The 19,980-nt window shown below is 42.3% G+C and overlaps 1 protein-coding gene across 1 annotated transcript; it reads left to right on the top strand.

Moving 5' to 3' along the window:
- The first annotated feature begins 6,477 nt into the window (after nucleotides 1-6,477).
- LOC140726343 (exosome complex component RRP40-like) lies at nucleotides 6,478-17,451 on the top strand. Its single transcript, XM_073042608.1, has 4 exons — nucleotides 6,478-6,724; nucleotides 14,622-14,771; nucleotides 16,971-17,122; nucleotides 17,205-17,451. Exons 1-4 carry the CDS (start codon nucleotides 6,521-6,523, stop codon nucleotides 17,410-17,412), a joined length of 714 nt encoding a protein of 237 aa, XP_072898709.1. The 5' UTR covers nucleotides 6,478-6,520; the 3' UTR covers nucleotides 17,413-17,451.
- Nucleotides 17,452-19,980: the final 2,529 nt, after the last annotated feature.

Here is a 19,980-nt window from a genome sequence, read left to right as displayed (position 1 = left end):
ATGGTGTACACCCCAGAGTTCGGAAAGTGATGGCTGAAGACAATAGTAATCACCATATTCTGGAATGGTTCTGGATATCCGCACAATTTCAAATGTCACTCCACTCTTCAAGAAGGGAGAGCGGCAAAAGGAAACTATAGGCTTCAGTGATTGAGAAGATGTTGGAGCCAATTATTAAAGATACGGACTTAGGATACTTGGAGGTACATGGTAAAATAGGCCATAGTCAGCATGGTTTCCTCAAGAGAAACTCTTGCCTGACAAATCTGTTGGAATTCTTTGAAGAAATAATGAGCAGTATAGGCAAAGGAGAATTGGTTGATGGTGTGCACTTGGATTTTCAGAAGGCCTTTGACAAGGTGCCGCACATGAGGCTGCTTAACAAGTTACAAGTCCATAGTACTACAGGAAAGATTCTAGCATGGATAAAGATTTCACCTTGAGTTTCTTCCTCCCCTCCCCTCTCCATCCATCTTCTTGCTCTGACTCCTCTTCTTCTTTCTTCCATCCTGATGAAGGGTCTTAGCCCAAAACATTGACTGTACTTTTTTCCATAGATTTTGCCTGACTTGCTGAGTTCCTCCAGCATTTTGTGTGTGTTGCAAGAATCAAGCAGTGGTTGATTGGCAGGGTGCAAAGATTAGGAATAAAGGGAGCCTTTCCTGACTGGCTGCCAGTGATGAGTGGTGTTCTACAGGGGTCTGGGTTGGGACTGATTCTTCTTGCACTATATGTCAATGATTTAGATGATGGAATTAATGGCTTGTTGCAAAGTTTTCTGATGGTATCAAAATATGTGCAAGAGCAGTTAGTTTTAACAGAGTAGAAGGGGTACAGAAGGACTTAGATTAGGGGAATGGGCAAAGACATGGCAGATGGAATATAGTGTTGGGAAGTGTATGGTCATACACTTTGATAGAAGAAATGAAAAGGCTGACTTTTAGAACGGAGATGAGAAGGAATTTCTTTAGGCAGAGAGTGGTAAATCTGTGGAATTCTTTGCCACAGGCAGCTGTGGAAGCCAAATCTTTATGAATATTTAAGGCAGAGGTTGATAGATTCTTGATTGGTCAGGGCATGAAGGGTTATGGGGAGAAGACAGGAGACTGAGGTTGAGTGGAAAATTGGATCATCCATGATGAAATGGTGGAGCAGCCGCAATATGCCAAGTGGTCTAATTCTGCTCCTACATCTTATGGTCTTGTGTTGGTACCAACAGTATAGAAAAATCAGAAGGAAGTGCATAAACTGTATTTAGAGAAAAGGGAGCTAAATTAAAAAGTAGGACCTCAAAGGTAATAATCTCAGGATTGTTATCTGTGCTGCATGCTAGTCAGAGGAGATGTCATTTCCTTGGCTAACTTCACTCAGTTCTGGAACATCTGGACAATGAAGCTGCATACATCAGGGTGTTCTTCATTGACTACAGCTCAGCATTCAACACCTACATCCCCTTGAAACTCATCAATAAACTCCCAAGACCTAGTTCTTGATACCTCCCTGTGCAAATGGATCCTCAATCTCCTCCCTTTCAATCCAGTCCGTACAGCTTGGCAACAGCATCTCCTGCACAGTCACCATCAGTACCAGTGCACCACAAGGCTGTGTGCTTAGCCTCCTGCTATCTTCGCTTTATACCTATGATTGTGTGGCTAAGTACAGCTCCAATACCATACTTAAGTTAGCTGATGAAACCACTGTTGTTGGGGAATCAACAATGGTGATGTAGGGTAACAATATTGGTGGAAATGTACATAATTCACAACCACTGACATTGAGTTGGGGTTTCACTTTAAGAGGCTGGTCTGACATGATGATGTAATTATGCAAAGGGCTTTTACCGTGCTTTGTGTTCAGTCTTATGGAGTTTAATAAATCAATTGTACCTTTTTTTCTTAAACATAAAGCACTATGTTGTTTTGTTTGCAAAATCCTTCGTTAGTGACCCCAATGCTCCAAGACGATTCCAGAGTCATTGAGCATGTAGGCCAATGTAGTTGCTTTGAAACTGCTGGAGTTTTGGGAACAAAATGCAGTTGGTTGGTTTGTACAAACCAAGGCTCAATTCATGCTGTGAGAAGCCACTGCCGACAACACTGAATTCTACTACGTGGTAGCATCCCTCGGAAACTCCACGGCCGCAAGAGTGGTGAGTTTACTAGAACACTTGCCTGAACATGACAAATACCAATCACTCAAAACTCACCTTTTACAGAATTTTGGACTACCGGAGTCTGAGCAGGACAAACTGTTACTGTCCTTACCTGGTCTCAGCAGCACTAAGCTGTCGGAACTAATGGACCTCATGCTGTCTCTCCTGGGAAATCACCATCCCTGTTTTATTTTTGAAGAACTCTTCATGCAGCAAATGCCTGACCAAGTTCGCACAGCCCCCTGCTCATGCACACGTGAAGGACTTGCCAAAATGGGTAACAATCTCCACTCAGCTGGGCAAGGGTGCAGCATTCCTCCTCCTTTCTCTACCTCAATAAGCCCGGCCTGCAAGGCCCCCAACATAAGGACATTCTCAGGCAAAAATTAACCATCATATCTAGGCACCGTTGGCACCTTTTGAGGTCTCTGAACGATGGTTTGACCATGTTAACGTGGACCTTGTTGGTCCTCTTCCCCCCCTTACGGTTTCACTTGCCTCTTACCGTGACGGATCGTACCACCAGGTGGCCAGAAGTCATCCCTCTAGCATTGACGATGGCTGCAGATGTGGCTCAGGTGTTCATCAGAACCTGGGTCGCTTTGTTTGGCACCCCATCTGATATTTCCTCTGACTGCTGACCCCAATTCACATCAGACCTCTGGTTTGCGATGGCCCAGAACCTCGGCGTTAGGCTACATTACAGCACGGTGCATCACCCACAGTCCAATGGCCCAGAACCATGGCGTTAGGCTACATTACAGCACGGTGCATCACCCACACTCCAATGGCCCAGAACCTCAGTGTTAGGCTACATCCAATGGCCTGTGTGAGCATTTTCACCACTCCCTAAAGGCTACTCTGAGGGCTTCTCGGACCAATGAGTGTTGAAATGATTGTGTCCTGTTGATGCACCATCAATAACTCTCTGAGACGTGAGGTGAGATATCGGCTTTTATTGACTGGAAGAAAGAACAAGCAGTAGTTGACCACCATACTACATCCTGGAGACTGAGGGCAGGGCTCAGGCCTCAATCTCCTTTATACTGGGGTCTGTGGGAGGAGCCATGGTCAGTGGGAGGGGCCACAGGAGCAGTCAGCGGGGTGGGGGGGGGGGGCATGTCCAGACAGGTATATGTAGTTCACCACACCTGTAGGTCCTTCTGGGGCTCAGAACAGCTCCAAAAGACCTGCGGTCACCTGTGGCTGAGTTGGTATATGGGCAGCCATTATGAGTGCTAGATGATTTTATTCCTTACAAAATGACTGCAGTGTCAGCCTCTCAACAATATTCTACCCTCCTCAGTAAATTCAATTCCTTTGCACCTATATAGACATTGAGAAACAGGATGTTCTGGAGCTTTTGAAAAACATTAAGTTAGATAAGTCATTGGACTGGACAAGATATACCCCAGGCTTCTGTGGGAAGTGAGGGAGGAGATTGCTGAGCCTCTGCCGATGAACTTTGTATCATCAATAAGGACAGGAAAAGTACTGGAGGACTGGAGGATTGCAAACGTTGTCCTCTTGTTCAAAAAAGGGAGTAGAGATAACCCAGGAAATTATAGACCAGTGAATCTTACTCTAGTGGTGAGCAAGTTGTTGAAGAAGGTCCTGAGAGTCAGGATTTATGAATATTTGGAGAGACATAATCTGATTAGGGATAATCAACATGGCTTTGTCAAGGGCAGGTCATGTCTTATGAACCTTGATTTCTTTGAAGATATAACAAAACACATTGGTGAAGGTAGAGCAATGGATGTAGTGTATCTAGATTTCAGTAAGGCATTTGATGCAAGGCTCACTCAGAAAGTAAGGAGACATGGGATCTAAGGAGGCCTTGCTTTGTAGATCCAGAATTGGCTTGCCCACAGAAGGCAAACGGTGGTTGTAGATGATGCGTACTCTGCATGGAGGTCGTTGACCAGTGGTGTTCTGCTGGGATCTTTTCTGGGACCCCTCCTCTTTGTGATTTTTATAAAAGACCTGGATGAGGAAGTAGAAGGGTAGGTTACTAAGGTTGCTGATGACACAAAATTGGGGGTGTTGTGGGTAGTCTGGAGGGTTGTCAGAGGTTACAGCAGGACATCGATAGGATGCAGAACTGGGCTGAGAAGTAGCAGATGGAGTTCAATCCAGATAAGTATGAAGTTATTCATTTTGGTAGTTCAAATTTGAAGACAGAATATAGTATTAATAGTAAGACTCTTGGCAGTATGGAGGATCAAAGAGACCTTGGGGTCTATAGGACACTCAAAGCTGATGCGCAGATTGACAGTCTTGTTAAGAAGGCACATGATGCGTTGTCATTCATCAACCGTAGTATTGACTTCAAGAGCCGTGAGGTTATGTTACAGCTATCTAAGATCTTGGTCAGATCCCACTTGGTGTACTGTGTTCAATTATGGTTACCTCACTACAGGTAGATATTATAGAAAGAGCGCAGAAGAGATTTGCAAGGATGTTGCCTGGGTTGGCAAACTTTTGAGAACCTATTATGAGAATAAGTTGAGTGAACTTGGCCTTTTCTCTTTGGTGCGATGGTGGATGAGAGGTGACCTGATGGAGGTTTATAAGATGATGAGAGGCATTGATTGTGTGGATAGCCAGAGGCTTTTTTCTAGGGCTGAAATGGCTAACATGAAGGGGCATAGTTTTAAGGTGCTTGGAAATAGGTACTGAGGGGATGTCAGGGGCAAGTTTTTCCACACAGAGAGTGGTGGGTGCGTGGAATGCACTGCCGGTGACAGTGGTGGAGGCGGATACAATAGGGTTTTTTTTTAATAAGACCCTTAGATAGGTACAAGAAGCTTAGAAAAATGGAGGGATATGCATTAGGGAAATTCTAGGTAGTTTCTAGAATAGATTTCGTGGTCGGCACAACATTGTGGGCCGAGGGGCCTGTAATATGCTGTAGATTTGTGTGTTGTATTCCTACCTCTAATCATCCCTTAGGTTCCTGTTGACCTACATTCCACCTCGTTTGTTTCGTCCACGATGACGCACACCAACATTCCCTTAGGCCCCCTTACAATAGCCCGTTCCTCAGTTTGAAACGGGGTAAAAAATACTTCTATCAGCACCTTAGACCAGCCCACCAAGATTTGGAGTATTCTGCTGCCATGTGCCTGGGATCACAACATGACCATGAGCATGTCGACAAACCTCTGGATGAGCCAGAGGCACCTGCTGTTCCTCTACCCATGGAACACTGCACCCGACAGGCCACGCTCACAATTGGGGGGGGGGGGGTGCTGTGTAAGGTAATGCAATTGGGAAAAATGTACATAATTTACAACCATTGACGTTGAGTTGGGATTTCCCTTTAAGAGACTGGTCTGACGTGATTATGTAATTACGTAAAGGGCTTTTACCCCGCTTTGTGTTCAGTTTTGTGGAGTTCAATAAATAAGTTGTGTGTTTTTTTCTTAAACATAAAATGCCTCATGCTGTTTTATTTGCGAAAACCTACAGTGAGAAATTTACATACAGAAGGGAGATTGAAAATATGGCTGAGTGGAGCTAAAACAACATTTCACTCAACATTAACAAAACCAAAGAGCTGACTACTGACTACAGGAAGGAGGGTCCAGAGGTCCATGATATCATTAGGGTGTCAGGGGTAGAGAGGGTCTTTGCCATTATCATATCAGAGGATTGGTCCTGGGACCAGCTCGTAAATACAACAAAGAGAGCACACTACTACTCTTCTAGAAGTTTCCACAGCTTTGACAAACTTCTATTGATGCACTGTGGGTGCTATCTTAACTGGTTCCATCACAACTTGGTGTGGAGATACCAATGTCCAAGAACAGAAGTCTACAGAAAGTGATGGATACAGACCAGTTCATCATAGGCAAAACCCTCCCTCCCACCACCATTGAACGCCACCACAAAAAAAACTATAATTTCAAGGACTTCATAACTTACATTCTCGGTATTTTTTATTTGCATAATTTGTCTTCTTTTGCACATTGGTTGTTTTTAGTCTTTATGTCTAGTTTCACATAAATTATATTGTATTTCTATATTTTCCTAAACACGTGTAAATCTCAAGCTAAATTGACGATGAGTGTCCTCCGAGAAGGAGCAGCGGATCGGAAGCCCACGGCACAAGTTTCTCACATGTGAAATGTGTAGCATTTTTAAGAGCCTCTTATTTTGTAGCGCTCTGCAAAATGACGAACGACGATCATTACCTAAATTCACTACAGTCGTGACGCCACAAGGGGCGGGGCTGCTACTCGCCAATCGCTGAACACGTGACTGTAGGAAACGTACGTAGTGACGTCATGTATGACATCGCTCCACCTGAGGTCACTGGATGCTAATTGGCTAGGCGTGGAATGATCTGAGGTCACGGGGAGCATGGCGCGCTGCGCAGCCGAGGCGGTAGGGGATGTTGTGCTGGCCGGGGATCTGCTCGCTTTCCCGGCTGCGCACAGCGCTAAGGTGTTGTGCGGGCCTGGCCTGCGACGGCAGGGCTCCGTGCTGGGTCTGGCTGCTTGTAAATCGGGAATTCTGAGACACAAGGAGCCCTCGATGTATTGGGTGGATTCGCATCAGAAGCGGGTGAGCGACCGGCCCAAGGCGGCTTCCAGTTGTGGGGGTGTATGTGGTTTCGGTGGGGAACCGAGGCCAGGGTTGTGAGGAATTAATTGTAGGAGATATTTAATTTAATTCGCTTGTACTGAGGATGCGATGGGACGGGTTGTATCCGATGTTTATACCAGTTCGGTACTTTCAGCCCTTGGCTCGAGTCTCTCTGTCTCCTGGCGACTGCTACATTAGAAACATCAGTAAGCTTTCCTGTCACTCAAGTCTGGTCAGCAATTTACGAAAATCTTCGCTGTTTAATCTTTCTGTATTCATAATCGTTACCTTAAATATGTCCCCATAACCAAAAGTATGCTCGATGTGTTTTAAATACTTTTATTTGGGGAGTCTTCATTGCCCTGTCGCGTAGAAAGGTTTTCTGTCCTCTGGGTAAGATAGATAGATAGATAGATACTTTATTCATCCCCATGGGGAAATTCAACTTTTTTCCAATGTCCCATACACTTGTTGTAGCAAAACTAATTACATACAATACTTAACTCAGTAAAAAATATGATATGCATCTAAATCACTATCTCAAAAAGCATTAATAATAGCTTTTAAAAAGTTCTTAAGTCCTGGCGGTAGAATTGTAAAGCCTAATGGCATTGGGGAGTATTGACCTCTTCATCCTGTCTGAGGAGCATTGCATCGATAGTAACCTGTCGCTGAGTGGCAGACCCTCTATTTTGAGGCTCTCCCCATGTTCTAGTCAACCCAGCCTTATGAAGCAACATCTCTGTATCCCATGCACTTTTTGACTAATTTTAATTCCAATAAGGTTATTCTTCTGAGTTGAGGAAGTGCATATCAATCTTCATGAACTTCTGTTGAGCACACTACAACAAATGATTCCTGCCTTGGGTAGAAACTAGATCAATATACTGTATGCCAAGTGCAGTCTTATGTGAAGTATTGTGATTTTATCGCAATTTTTTACTCATCTTAGAAACATAGAAAATAGGTGCAGGAGTAGGCCATTCGGCCCTTTGAGCCTGCACCACCATTCAGTATGATCATGGCTGATCATTCAACTCAGAACCCTGTACCTGCTTTCTCTCCATACCCCCTGATCCCTTTAGCCACAAGGGCCATATCTAACTTCCTCTTAAATATAGCCAATGAACCGGCCTCAACTGTTTCCTGTGGCAGAGAATTCCACAGATTCACCACTCTCTGTGTGAAGAAGTTTTTCCTCATCACGGTCCTAAAAGGCTTCCCCTTTATCCTTAAACTGTGACCCCTTGTTCTGGACTTCCCCAACATCGGAAACGATCTTCCTGCATCTAGCCTGTCCAATCCCTTTAGAATTTTACACGTTTCAATAAGATCCCCCCTCAATCTTCTAAATTCCAGTGAGTATAAGTCTAGTCGATCCAGTCTTTCTTCATATGAAAGTCCTGCCATCCCAGGAATCAATCTGGTGAATCTTCTCTGTACTCCGTCTGTGGCAAGAATGTCTTTCCTCAGATTAGGGGACCAAAACTGCACACAATATTCTAGGTGCGGTCTCACCAAAGGCCTTGTACAACTGCAGTAGAACCTCCCTGCTCCTGTACTCAAATCCTTTTGCTATGAATGCCAATATAACATTTGCCTTTTTCACCACCTGCTGTACCTGCATGCCCACCTTCAATGACTGATGTACAATGACACCCGGGTCTCGTTGCATCTCCCCTTTTCCTAATCAGCTACCATTCAGATAATAATCTGTTTTCCTGTTCTTGCAACCAAAGTGGATAACCTCACATTTATCCCATTAAATTGCATCTGCCATGAATTTGCCCACTCACCTAACCTATCCAAGTCACCCTGCATCCTCTTAGCATCCTCCTCACAGCTAACACCGCCGCCCAGCTTCGTGTCATCCGCAAACTTGGAGATGCTGCATTTAATTCCCTCGTCTAAATCATTAATATATATTGTAAACAACTGGGTTCCCAGCACTGAGCCTTGCGGTACCCCACTAGTCACTGCCTGCCATTCTGAAAAGGTCCCGTTTACTCCCACTCTTTGCTTCCTGTCTGCCAACCAATTCTCTATCCACATCAATACTATACCTCCAATATCATGTGCTTTAAGTTTGCATGCTAATCTCCTGTGTGGGACCTTGTCAAAAGCCTTTTGAAAATCTAAATATACCACATCCACTGGCTCTCCCCTATCCACTCTACTAGTTACATCTTCAAAAAATTCTATAAGATTCGTCAGACATGATTTTCCTTTCACAAATCCATGTTGACTTTGTCCGATGATTTCACCTTGCTTCTTAATTTCCTGTTGTACCCGATTTCATCTTGCTTCTTAATTTCCTGTTGTACAAGTAACTTTTGGTTATTGGTACAAAGTTACTTGGGGCACCTGGCTACTTTTTGAATCTCATCAGAAAATGTGTTTTAATTGATCAAACTGATCACATGTTTTCTATCTGCCATGGCTTTCTCCATTCACTTAGCCTATTCATATTGCAGCAGGTGCAGCACTGCTAGGCAACCTGTCATTTGTAATGACCAAAAGAAATACAGCTGTTCCCACTCCTACACCATTAGCACTGCACATCACATTTATCCAGCTCCCTTTTGATAGCTAGAATTAAATTAACTTCCACTACTATTCCTTGCACTACTGCTCAAACCCACTTCATTATTATCAAGAGAAATTCTGCAGATGCAGGAAATCCAAGCAACACACAAAATACTGGAGGAACTCGGCAGGCCAGGCAGCATCTATGGAAAAGAATAGAGGAAGGAAAAAAAGATGCGTTAGGGTTAGAAGGGAGGGAAGGGAGGGGAGGAAGAAGTGCAAAGTGCTAGGTGAAACAGGGGGGGGGGGGTGAAGTAAAGAGCTAGGAAGTTGTATTCTGTCTGGGTATCCTCCAACCTGAGGACATGATCATTGACTTCTCGGACTTCTGGTATTCCCCCCCCCCCCCCCCCCATCCCTCTTACCCTCTCTCACCTTATTTCCTTGCCTGTCCATTGACTCCCTCTGGTGTTCCTCCCCCTTTTTCTTCCGTAGCCTTCTGTTTTCTCCTATTAGATTCCCCCTTCTCTAGCCCTGTATCTCTTTCACCAATCAAATTCCCAGCTTTTACTTCACCCCTTGCAGTTTCACCAGTCACCTTGTGTTTCTTCCTCCCCTCCCTTCTAACCCTGATTCCTCACCTTTTTTATCCCCTTCAGTCCTGTCTTGGCCTCAAACATTGACTGTACTCTTCTCCATAGATGCTGTGTGGCTTGCTGAGTTCCTCCAGCATTTTCTGTGTGTTGCCTAATTCATTATTGATTTTTAAAATACTTTCTGAATATTGGGGGCAAATGCATTAAACGTGAGCAAGTTTCCTGCATGTTGTCTTTTCATAGTTTGGTCACAATTTTTCATTAAAACAAGAAGCAGGGTTACAGGTTGATTAATCCAGTCTTTGAGTTTATTTGTCCATTTAATCAATCTAATCTTGGTGTCAACACACTTTTTCCTCATTCTTCCTTTAAATTCCTGATATTGTAAATGTTTATCGACCTCTCCCATGAACATATTTAATGACTCTGCCTCCTCAGCTGAGGTAGAGAATTCCAACAAATTACAACCCTCACCACTATTAAATACAAGTGTCCCCTGTTTTACGAATGTTCACTTTATGCCACTTTGCTTTTACAAAAGACCTACATTAATAACCTGTCTTTTGTATTATAAAGAGGATTTTCACTTTTACGAAAATTTTTCTCATTAATGAATGGTTCTTTGCTTTACACTGTTTCAGCTTAAGTAAGGTTCCATAGGAACTTTCTACCTTTGTAAGTGGGGGGCACCTATAGACCCTTATTCTTAAAATTATACCCTGTATTGATAAACTAGTGGAAATGTCTTGTTTGAATCCATTCTGTAATTCCCATCAGGGTTATTCTAAATTCCAATGAGTATATGCTCAACCTCTCTTCAAATTTCTATCCTTCCATCTACAAATCAAACAGGTGAACCTTTTCATTGCCTCCGATGCAAGTATATTCAGAATCAGGTTTATTATACTGGCATGTGTCGTGAAATTTGTTAACTTAACAGCAATAGTTCAATGCAATACATCATATAGAAGAAAAATAATAGTAATAAATAAGTAAATCAATTACAGTATACGTATATTGAATGCATTAAAAATCGTCAAAGCAGAAATAATATATATCAAAAGAGTGAGGTAGTGTTCAAGGGTTCAATATCCATTTAGGATTCAGATGGCAGAGGGGAAGAAGCAATCCCTGAATCGCTGAGTGTACACCTTCTGGCTTCTGGTAACAGTGAGAAAAAGACATGCCCTGGGTGCGGAAGGTCCTTAATAATGGACGCTGCCTTTCTGAGACACTGCTCCTTGAAGATGTCTTGGGTACTTTGTAGGCTAGTACCCAAGATGGAGCTGACTAGATTTACAACCCTCTGCAGCTTCTTTCGGTCCTGTGCAGTAACTCCTCCATACCAGACAGTAATGCAGCCTGTCAGAATGCTCTCCACAGTGCAGCTATAGAAGTTTTTGAGTGTATTTGTTGACATATCAAATCTCTTCAATCTCGTAATGAAGTATACTTGCTGTCTTGCCTTCTTTATAACTGCGATGAAATGTTGGGACCAGGTTAGACCTTCAGAGATCTTAACACCCAGAAACTTGAAACTGCCCACTCTCTCCACTTCTGATCTCTCTGAGGATTGGTATGTGTTCCTTCGTCTTACCCTTCCTGAAGTCCACAACCAACTCTTTCGTCTTACTGTCATTGAGTGCCAGGTTGTTGCTGTGACACCACTCCACTAGTTGGCATATCTCGCTCCTGAACACCCTCTTGTCACCATCTGAGATTCTACCAACAATAGTTGTATCATCAGCAAATTTATAGATGGTATTTGAGTTATGCCTATCCACACTGTCATGTGTATATAGAGTGTAGAGCAGTGGGCTAAGCACACACCCCTGAGGTGCACCAGTGTTGATTGTCAGTGAGGAGGAGATGTTATCCCCAATCTGCACAGATTGTGGTCTTCCAGTTGGGGATCCAGTTGCAGAGGGAGGTACAGAGGCCCAAGTTCTGTAACTTCTCAATCAGGATTGTGGGAATGATGGTATTAAATGCTGAGCTATAGTCGATGAACAGCATCCTGACATAGGTGTTTGTGTTGTCCAGGTGGTCTAAAGCTGTGTGAAGAGCTATTGAGATTGCATCTGCCGTTGACCTATTGTGGCGATAGGCAAACTGCAATGAGTCCACGTCCTTGCTGAGGCAAGAGTTCAGTCTAGTCATGACGAACCTCTCAAAGCTTTCATCACTGTAGATGTGAGGGCTACCAGGCGATAGTTATTAAGGCAGCTCACATTATTCTTCTTGGGCACTGGTATAATTGTTGCCTTTTTGTAGCAAATGGGAACTTCTGCCTGTAACAGTGAGGAGTTGAAAATGTCCTTGAATACTCCCGCCAGTTGGCAGGTTTTCAGAGCCTTACCAGGTACTCCATTGGGACCTTCTGCTTTGCGAGGGTTCACCCTCTTTAAAGACACCCTAACATCGACCTGTGAGACAGATCAGAGTTATCAGGTGCAGCAGGGATCTTTACAGCTGTAATTATATTCTCCCTTTCAAAGCGGGCATAGAAGGCATTGCTTGACTACCAGATGAACTCATCGCTGCCATTCATGCTATTGGGTTTTGCTTTGTAGGAAGTAATGTCTTGCAACCCTGCCAGAGTTGTCGTACATCTGATGTTGCCTCCAGCCTCGTTCAAAATTGTCTCTTCACCCTTGATATAACCCTCTGCCAATCATACCTAGTTTTCTAGTACAGGCCTGGGTCACCAGACTTGAATGCCACAGATCTAGCCTTCAGCAGACAATGTACCTCCTGGTTCATCTACGGCTTTTGATTGGGAATGTACAGTAAGTCTTTGTAGGCACACACTCATCCAGACAGTTTTTAATGAAGTCGGTAACAACTACAACATACTCATCCATGTTTGAAGATGAATACAGTCCAGTCCACTGAATCAAAGCAGTCCTGTAATTGCTCCTGTGCTTCCCTTGTTCATACCTTCTTGGTTCTCAGTCTTCATTCTCTGCCTATACTCAGAGTGGAAGTACAGTCAGGTGATCAGATTTCCCAACACAGTAGGCATTCTTGATGGTGGTGCAACAATGGTCCAGTATGTTTTTTCCTCTAGTATTGCAAGTGATCTGTTGATGGTAATTACTTAGTGATTTTTTTTTTCCCAGACTGGGAAGACTGGCCTGGCTAAAATCCCCCCAAAACTGATGGTGAAGGTGTTGGGGTGTGCTGATTTGTTCATGTTGATCCCATAGCTCAGATTATTTAAAGCGTGACTGATATTGGCCTGAAGTGCAATGTATACTTCTACCAAAATGATCCTGGAAATCAACCGCAGTAGGTAAAAAGGATGGCACTTAACTGCTTGATATTCCAGGTGTAGTGAGCAGAATTGGGACAGCACTGATATATTTGTGCACCAAGAAGAGTTGATCATGAGGCATACTCCTCCACATCTGCTTTTGAGAGACTCTATAGATCTATCCTGATGGTGTATAGTAAACCCGTTGATTTGAATTGCTGCATCCAGTACAGAAGGGGTTAACCAGGCTCCCATGAAACATTGCATCCAGTACGGAAGGGGTTAACCAGGATCCCGTGAAACAAAGGACAAGTGGTCCTAATGTCCCTCTGATTCAGCACCTTTTTTTTGTGACCAAATCAGAATGTAGTACTGCAAGACCACCAAGTAAAGTTACATAAATTCTTGCTGCTTGTAAATTCCTATCTTCCTTGTAAATGCCTTGTAATACTCCTTGCCAATATCCCATATGTCTCTGTAATTACTTAATGTACTTGCATACCTTGCTTTGAGATTCCTGCACTAGACACCACAAATCCTCTTGTATCCAAAGTCTTTCGCTTCACTCAATTTAAATAATTTCCCTTTCATTCTTCCTTTCAAAGAAATGTATATTGCATTTTCCTACATATTCCATCTGACAACCTTCCTCCAATTACTGAAAAATTATGACTTTGCAGGCACTTCATGTACTGCTATCAGCTTGCTAATTCATCCGTGCATGTCTTCAGCTTAGAGTCTCTGGGATAAGGAGTGAATGTTGGCTTTTACCCCCTTGTCTCCAATGAGCCTTGTCGAAAGCATATCTGAAGTAATGATGAAAAGCAAAGGAATTAATCTTAGTCTGCTACCAAACATTTCCCCCACAGCTCCATACCACCCTAGACTTTTTAATACTGTATTTAATTGGCTTTTTAACATTCATTATAATGTACGTGCCTTAGTGAAGCTGTTGAAAAATTCAGCAACTTTGCTCATGTCCAAAATTCAGGACCTAAAGAACAGATATGGTACTAAAGCTTAGTCAGCTCAAACCACCTGATTTATCAGCATAAAAGAGGAATCTGCCAAATCACTGTTTTCTGTTATGGGTGTTCTTATGTACTTTTTGTACAATTGTTCATTCTTGTAAAAATTGTTTAGTTTTTCGTGTGAATGCTGCTTGTATGATGCCATATGCCTGTGATGCTGCTGCAATTAGGCTTTACATTGCACCTGTGCATACGTGTGTGCATATGTCAAGCTACGATTGTACAGAAGCACAGGTTCTGTAGCTGTTCAAGCAGAACTTTCTACTGTCTAAGCAGAGACTCTGAGAGATATTGATGCTCATTTTTAATTACAATTTTACAAAAAAAGGACTATTGTTCCTGGATATACAAAAATAATGTTTGATCTTGATAGTGTATCATTTATGTTTGAAATTTACAAATGTTTATAGAACACATTCCTCTTGGAAAAGATATGAATTATTTTCTTTTTTACCTCCTCTAACCAGTATGTACCAACTAAAGGTGAATATGTAATAGGAATTGTGACCACAAAATCTGGTGATATATTTAAAGTTGATGTCGGAGGAAGTGAACAAGCCTCATTATCTTATTTAGCATTTGAAGGAGCTACAAAACGAAACCGACCAAATGTACAAGTAAGTATTGCTTTTCTTATCCTTTAAAGACAGACCAGATTGAATAACAGCCTTAAGATTTTTACTGCATATATCTTGAGCGCTAGACTAATGATGAATATGAGCTGTGTTTAATAATTATCTAGTCTTCACAAATTATAATCATTAATAAAAATCAAATTCCTATAGTAATATATTTAAAGTTTAATGCTAAATACTCCCACTACTTTTGTCAGCTTGGATAGATGACCCAGCATCAGCAGTGTAAGCCTGTATAGTGGAAATTTTTGGAAGACTTTTTACTATGCAAATATTCTATCACTGTTGCTATTCAACACAAAGCCCTTAAGACATAGTTGCAGAATGGAGGCACCACAGTGACATAGCTATTACAGTTCAGGCCTTCTGGAGCATGGAGTTCAATTCCAATGCCATTTTATGAGAGTCTGTACGTCTTCCCCGTGGAATGCATAGTTTCTCCGGGTGCTCCGTACTGGGTTGGTTAATTGGTCATTGTAAATTGTTCCATGATTAGGCTAGAGTTAATCAGGTTTGTTGGGGCAGCGTGGCTCGATGGAATGGAAGGGCCTACTCTGCACGGTATTGTTAAGTTTAAAAAATAAATTTTAAAAATACCTCTCGGCCCATCGAGTCTGATCCGGCATTCCATCATGGCTGATTCATTAACCCCATTCTCCTGCTTTCCCTTAACGTTTGATGCCTTGACTAACCAAGAACCTATCAAGCTCTTACAGCCAGGACTTGCTGATGCCCATAATGTCACATCTGCTAATCTCTAACTGCACTACAAGATCATCTACTTTTTTTTGTATTCAAATAAAACATTTTCAGTCCTGTATTGTTCACACTTTCTGATGTCTACACCCATGTTGTACTTCAACTCATCCCACTGACTGTAATTTTGCCATATTATCTGCCTGTCCTTCCTCAGTCTCGCTGCATCAACTTGTATACCAACTGCCTCAACCTTATCACTCCAGTTCCCATCTCCCTACCAACTTAGTTTATACCCTCCCTAACAGACTAGGAAACCTGCCCGCAAGTGTATTGGATCCCCTCTGTTCAAGTTTAACCTGTCCTTTTTGTTCAGGTTGTCATTTCTCAGAAGAGACCCTAATGATTCAGAAATCTGAAACACTGCCTCCTGCTTTACTTCCTCAGCCACTCATTCATCTGTACTGTCATTCTGTTCCTGCCTTGACTAGCATCTGGGACTGGGAGTGATCCAGAGGGTACTACCTTGGAAGTCCTGCTATTCAGCCTCTTCCTCAGCTCCCTATATTCGCTGTATAGGACCTTTTCCCTCTTTCTATCCATGTCATTAGTGCCCAAATGCAAAACAATCTCTGGCTGCTCGCTATTCAACTGACAAGCCTCACAGGCTCCGCTCGTTTTTTTAAAACTGGCGCACTGTGTCCACAAGGAACTATCTCCAACTCGCCCCGTGATCTTCCGCTCCACAGTCAAGACCCCATTTGGTTTTTTAAAGGGCAATAATGTAGACTGCTTTGAATGTCTACTTGTAAACAGCAGCCCAAGACTCTGCCAAAGGATCACACATTCAGTAGGAAATACTGAGGCTGGTTGACGTGTATAAGTTACAGTTGGTTCACTTTCGGTGACTAATGCACATTATAAAACATGGTTTGCTATGTCACCTGCTCTGCCCGCCAGAAGAAATTGCAGAGACTTGAGGATACAGCTCAGCGTATCCATGGACTCCATCATTCTTGCTACCTCAGTGAAGTAGCCATCAAAATCGAAGATCCCAGCCACCCTGATCATTCAGTCTTCTCCCCTGCTCCATCAAGCAGAAAATGCAACCTGAAAGCAAGTCCCAACAGGCTCAAGGACAGCTTCCATCCTGCTGTTAGAATGCAATTCAATGGTTCCCTAGTACAATAAGATGGATTCTTGACCTCATTCTACTTTGTTACACTTACTGTATACCTGCACTGCACTTCCTTGGTAGCTTTTACAATTTAATTCTGCATCCTATTTTTGTTACACTATGAACTACAATGCACTGTGTAATGATCTGTATGAATAGTATGCAAGACATTTTTCTTTTGTGCCTCGGTGATGATAACCTAATTCCAATTAAAAAAAATTATAATTGATATATTGCACAAATTAATGACTGGGAATTTGTAGCTTTCTGATTCACTGTTACTCTTCTGACTTCACCTCTGTTTGTAGGTAGGAGATCTTATCTTTGCGCAGTTTGTTGTGGCCAATAAAGATATGGAACCGGAACTGGTTTGCATTGATAGCTGTGGACGATCCAATGGAATGGGAGTGATTGGTCCTGATGGATTATTATTTAAAGTCTCACTGAGTGTTGCACGCAAGTAAGTTACTAAATTGTGAATATTCTGAGCACTTCACTGTCACAGTTATCTGATTTATATTTTGTTTAATTATTGATTTCAGGCTCCTTTCTCCAAACTGTGAAGTCATCAAGAACCTCGGAGAATTGTACCCTTTTGAGATAGTCATTGGAATGAATGGACGAATATGGGTAAAAGCCAGAACACTTAAGCATACTTTACTTGTAGCCAATATACTAGAAAGCTGTGAAAACATGACCTCGGAGCAAAGAAAACAAACTTTCAAAAAATTGTCTGAGAATGTGCCGTAAATCTGTCATTTCTGATTAAATAAAAGCATTTGTATATTGGCCCTGCCTGAATATTTTAATTACTCCATTTGTTGATGGTCAAATCTGTCTTATTTCTGCAATGTACTTGAATTCTCAACCAGTTATCACAATAACTGACAACAACATAGTGGACTGACAGCATCTGTACAAGCTGTGCTACGGTGATAAAATTAATGCAAACTAGACAAGCTTCTTGAAGGTTTAATTGAGAAATTTACTGAAGAAACTTGATGAACAATGATGAGTGTTTCGTTTTAAAATGCGGCAAAGGTAAGGTTTAATTTTTTGAATGTTCAGAATTAAGTTGTGAACTTCCTGTTTTAATTGTACCAATCAATCCTGTAGCATTTGGGAAGTTGACAGATTATAGAATTAAAATGCTATAGTTCTGAATGTAACAATTTTATTTGTGCAGTGCACAGTTTAAGTAATGCTTTGTGAAAGGTATATTAAATGCAAGTAAATGCTTTGGTTTTTCACATGTAGATTTCACTTTTGGTAAAATATTGAATCTTAATCAGTGCATTTGGATATTAATCTTCACTTTTGTTTCAAATGACCTTTTATAACAAAATATTTATACAGTAAGAAAAACAATGTTTTTATTAGTATCAAGGTTTCTTAGTATCTTGTGATCAATGCACTGAGTGGTGTTAACACTTATAATAAAACAACGCTGTGGCCTGCCGTAGTGATACACTCTTCCAGTGTTTCATATGCTTCCCCACCTCACTCTGCCTCTCCATGTCTGATAGCAAAAGGACTCAAAACTATGGTCCTTCCCCAGGGTGCTTTAACCAAGCTTCAGTTCATTCCTCAACATGCACTTCATGCAGCCTGAACCTGCTAATTGGTAGTATTCCTGTACAGGCATCTCGCCGTGCTAGAAGACCAAGAAGTTTCAGGCCAACCAAAAATTGTTTTTCACCAAGTTGATGATTGTCCTTTAGCAGCTGATAATCTGTCCTGGTGTGTAACCTTGGAAACAGCCTGTTGATCGGAGAGTCTCCACATGGCATAGCTCATGGTCATTGTTAAGCTTGCTGTTACAGCTCTTAATTTGTCCGCTTTCCCTTTTACATTGCATGTATAATGTCTGGTGCATACTTTAAAAAATATATAAATTTTTGCACAAAGCTATGTGTATAGAATATCCACGTGGATATTAAAAAAAACCGAGGATAATCTCAGTTCAGTGATTGGGAGAGCTAGAATTCTGGGAGTCTATATATGTAAAGTTGTTATTGTGTATGTCACTGTATTGCTAGAGAAGACCATGGCATAGCAGGATTAGACCATTTGGCCCACCGAGTCTTCTCCATTCATTATGGCTGATTTATTATCCCCCTCAACAGCATACTCCTGCCTTCCCCCTGTAACCTTTACCCCCTTACTAATCAAGAATTCCTCATTTTCTCTATTCTGTAGGGACATCCTTCTATTCAAAAGCTGTGCCCTCAGTTCCTAAACACCCCCCCCCCCCCACTATAGGAAATGTCTTTTTTGTGCCAGTTCTATCGACCTTGAAATATTTGGTAGGTATTAATGACATTCCCCCCACATCCCCATTCTTCTGAACTCTAGAGCCTACAAGTCCAGAGCCATCACGTTCTCCTCTTACTTTAACACTGTCATCCTCGTAAACATCCTTTGGACCCTCTCCATTGCCAGCACATGTTTTTCTTAGATAAGAGGCCCAAAACTGTTCAATACTCTGCAAGTGCAGTCTGGCCAATATCTTATAAAGCCTCTGGATGACATCCTTGCTTTTAAATTCTAGTCCTCTCAAAAGGACATTCACTGAAGGTGAATGAGCAAGTGCAGCAGGCAGTGAAGAAGGCTAATGGAATGTTGGCCTTTATTACAAAGGGAACTGAGTACAAGGAAATCCTCTTGCATTTGTACAGAGCCCTGGTGAGACCACACCTGGAGTATTGTGTACAGTTTTGGTCTCCAGAGTTAGGGAAGGACATCCTGGCTGTAGAGGAAGTGCAGCGTAGATTCACGAGGTTAATTCCTGGGATGTCTGGACTGTCTTACGCAGAGAGGTTAGAGAGACTGGGCTTGTACACGCTGGAATTAAGGAGATTGAGAGGGGATCTGATTGAAACATAGAAGGTTATTAAGGGATTGGACAAGATAGAGGCAGGAAATATGTTCCAGATGCTGGGAGAGTCCAGTACCAGAGGGCATGGTTTGAGAATAAGGGGTAGGTCATTTAGGACAGAGTTAAGGAAAAACTTCTTCTCCCAGAGAGTTGTGGGGGTCTGGAATGCACTGCCTCGGAAGGTAGTGGAGGCCAATTCTCTGGATGCTTTCAAGAAGGAACTAGATAGGTATCTTATGAATAAGGGAATCAAGGGATATGGGGACAAGGCAGGAACCGGGTATTGATAGTAGTTGATCAGCCATGATCTCAAAATGACGGTGCAGGCTCGAAGGGCCGAATGGCCTACTTCTGCACCTATTGTCTAAAATGAATGCTAACATTGCACTTGCCTTCCTTACCACCAAGTCAACCTGCAAGTTAACCTTTAAGGAATCCTG

Source organism: Hemitrygon akajei, chromosome 4 (genome assembly GCF_048418815.1).
Source record: "Hemitrygon akajei chromosome 4, sHemAka1.3, whole genome shotgun sequence".
In the NCBI taxonomy this organism is placed as follows: Eukaryota; Metazoa; Chordata; class Chondrichthyes; order Myliobatiformes; family Dasyatidae; genus Hemitrygon; species Hemitrygon akajei.
The sequence above is the reverse complement of the archived record's forward strand: the minus strand, read 5'-3'. Positions and strand labels throughout refer to the sequence as shown.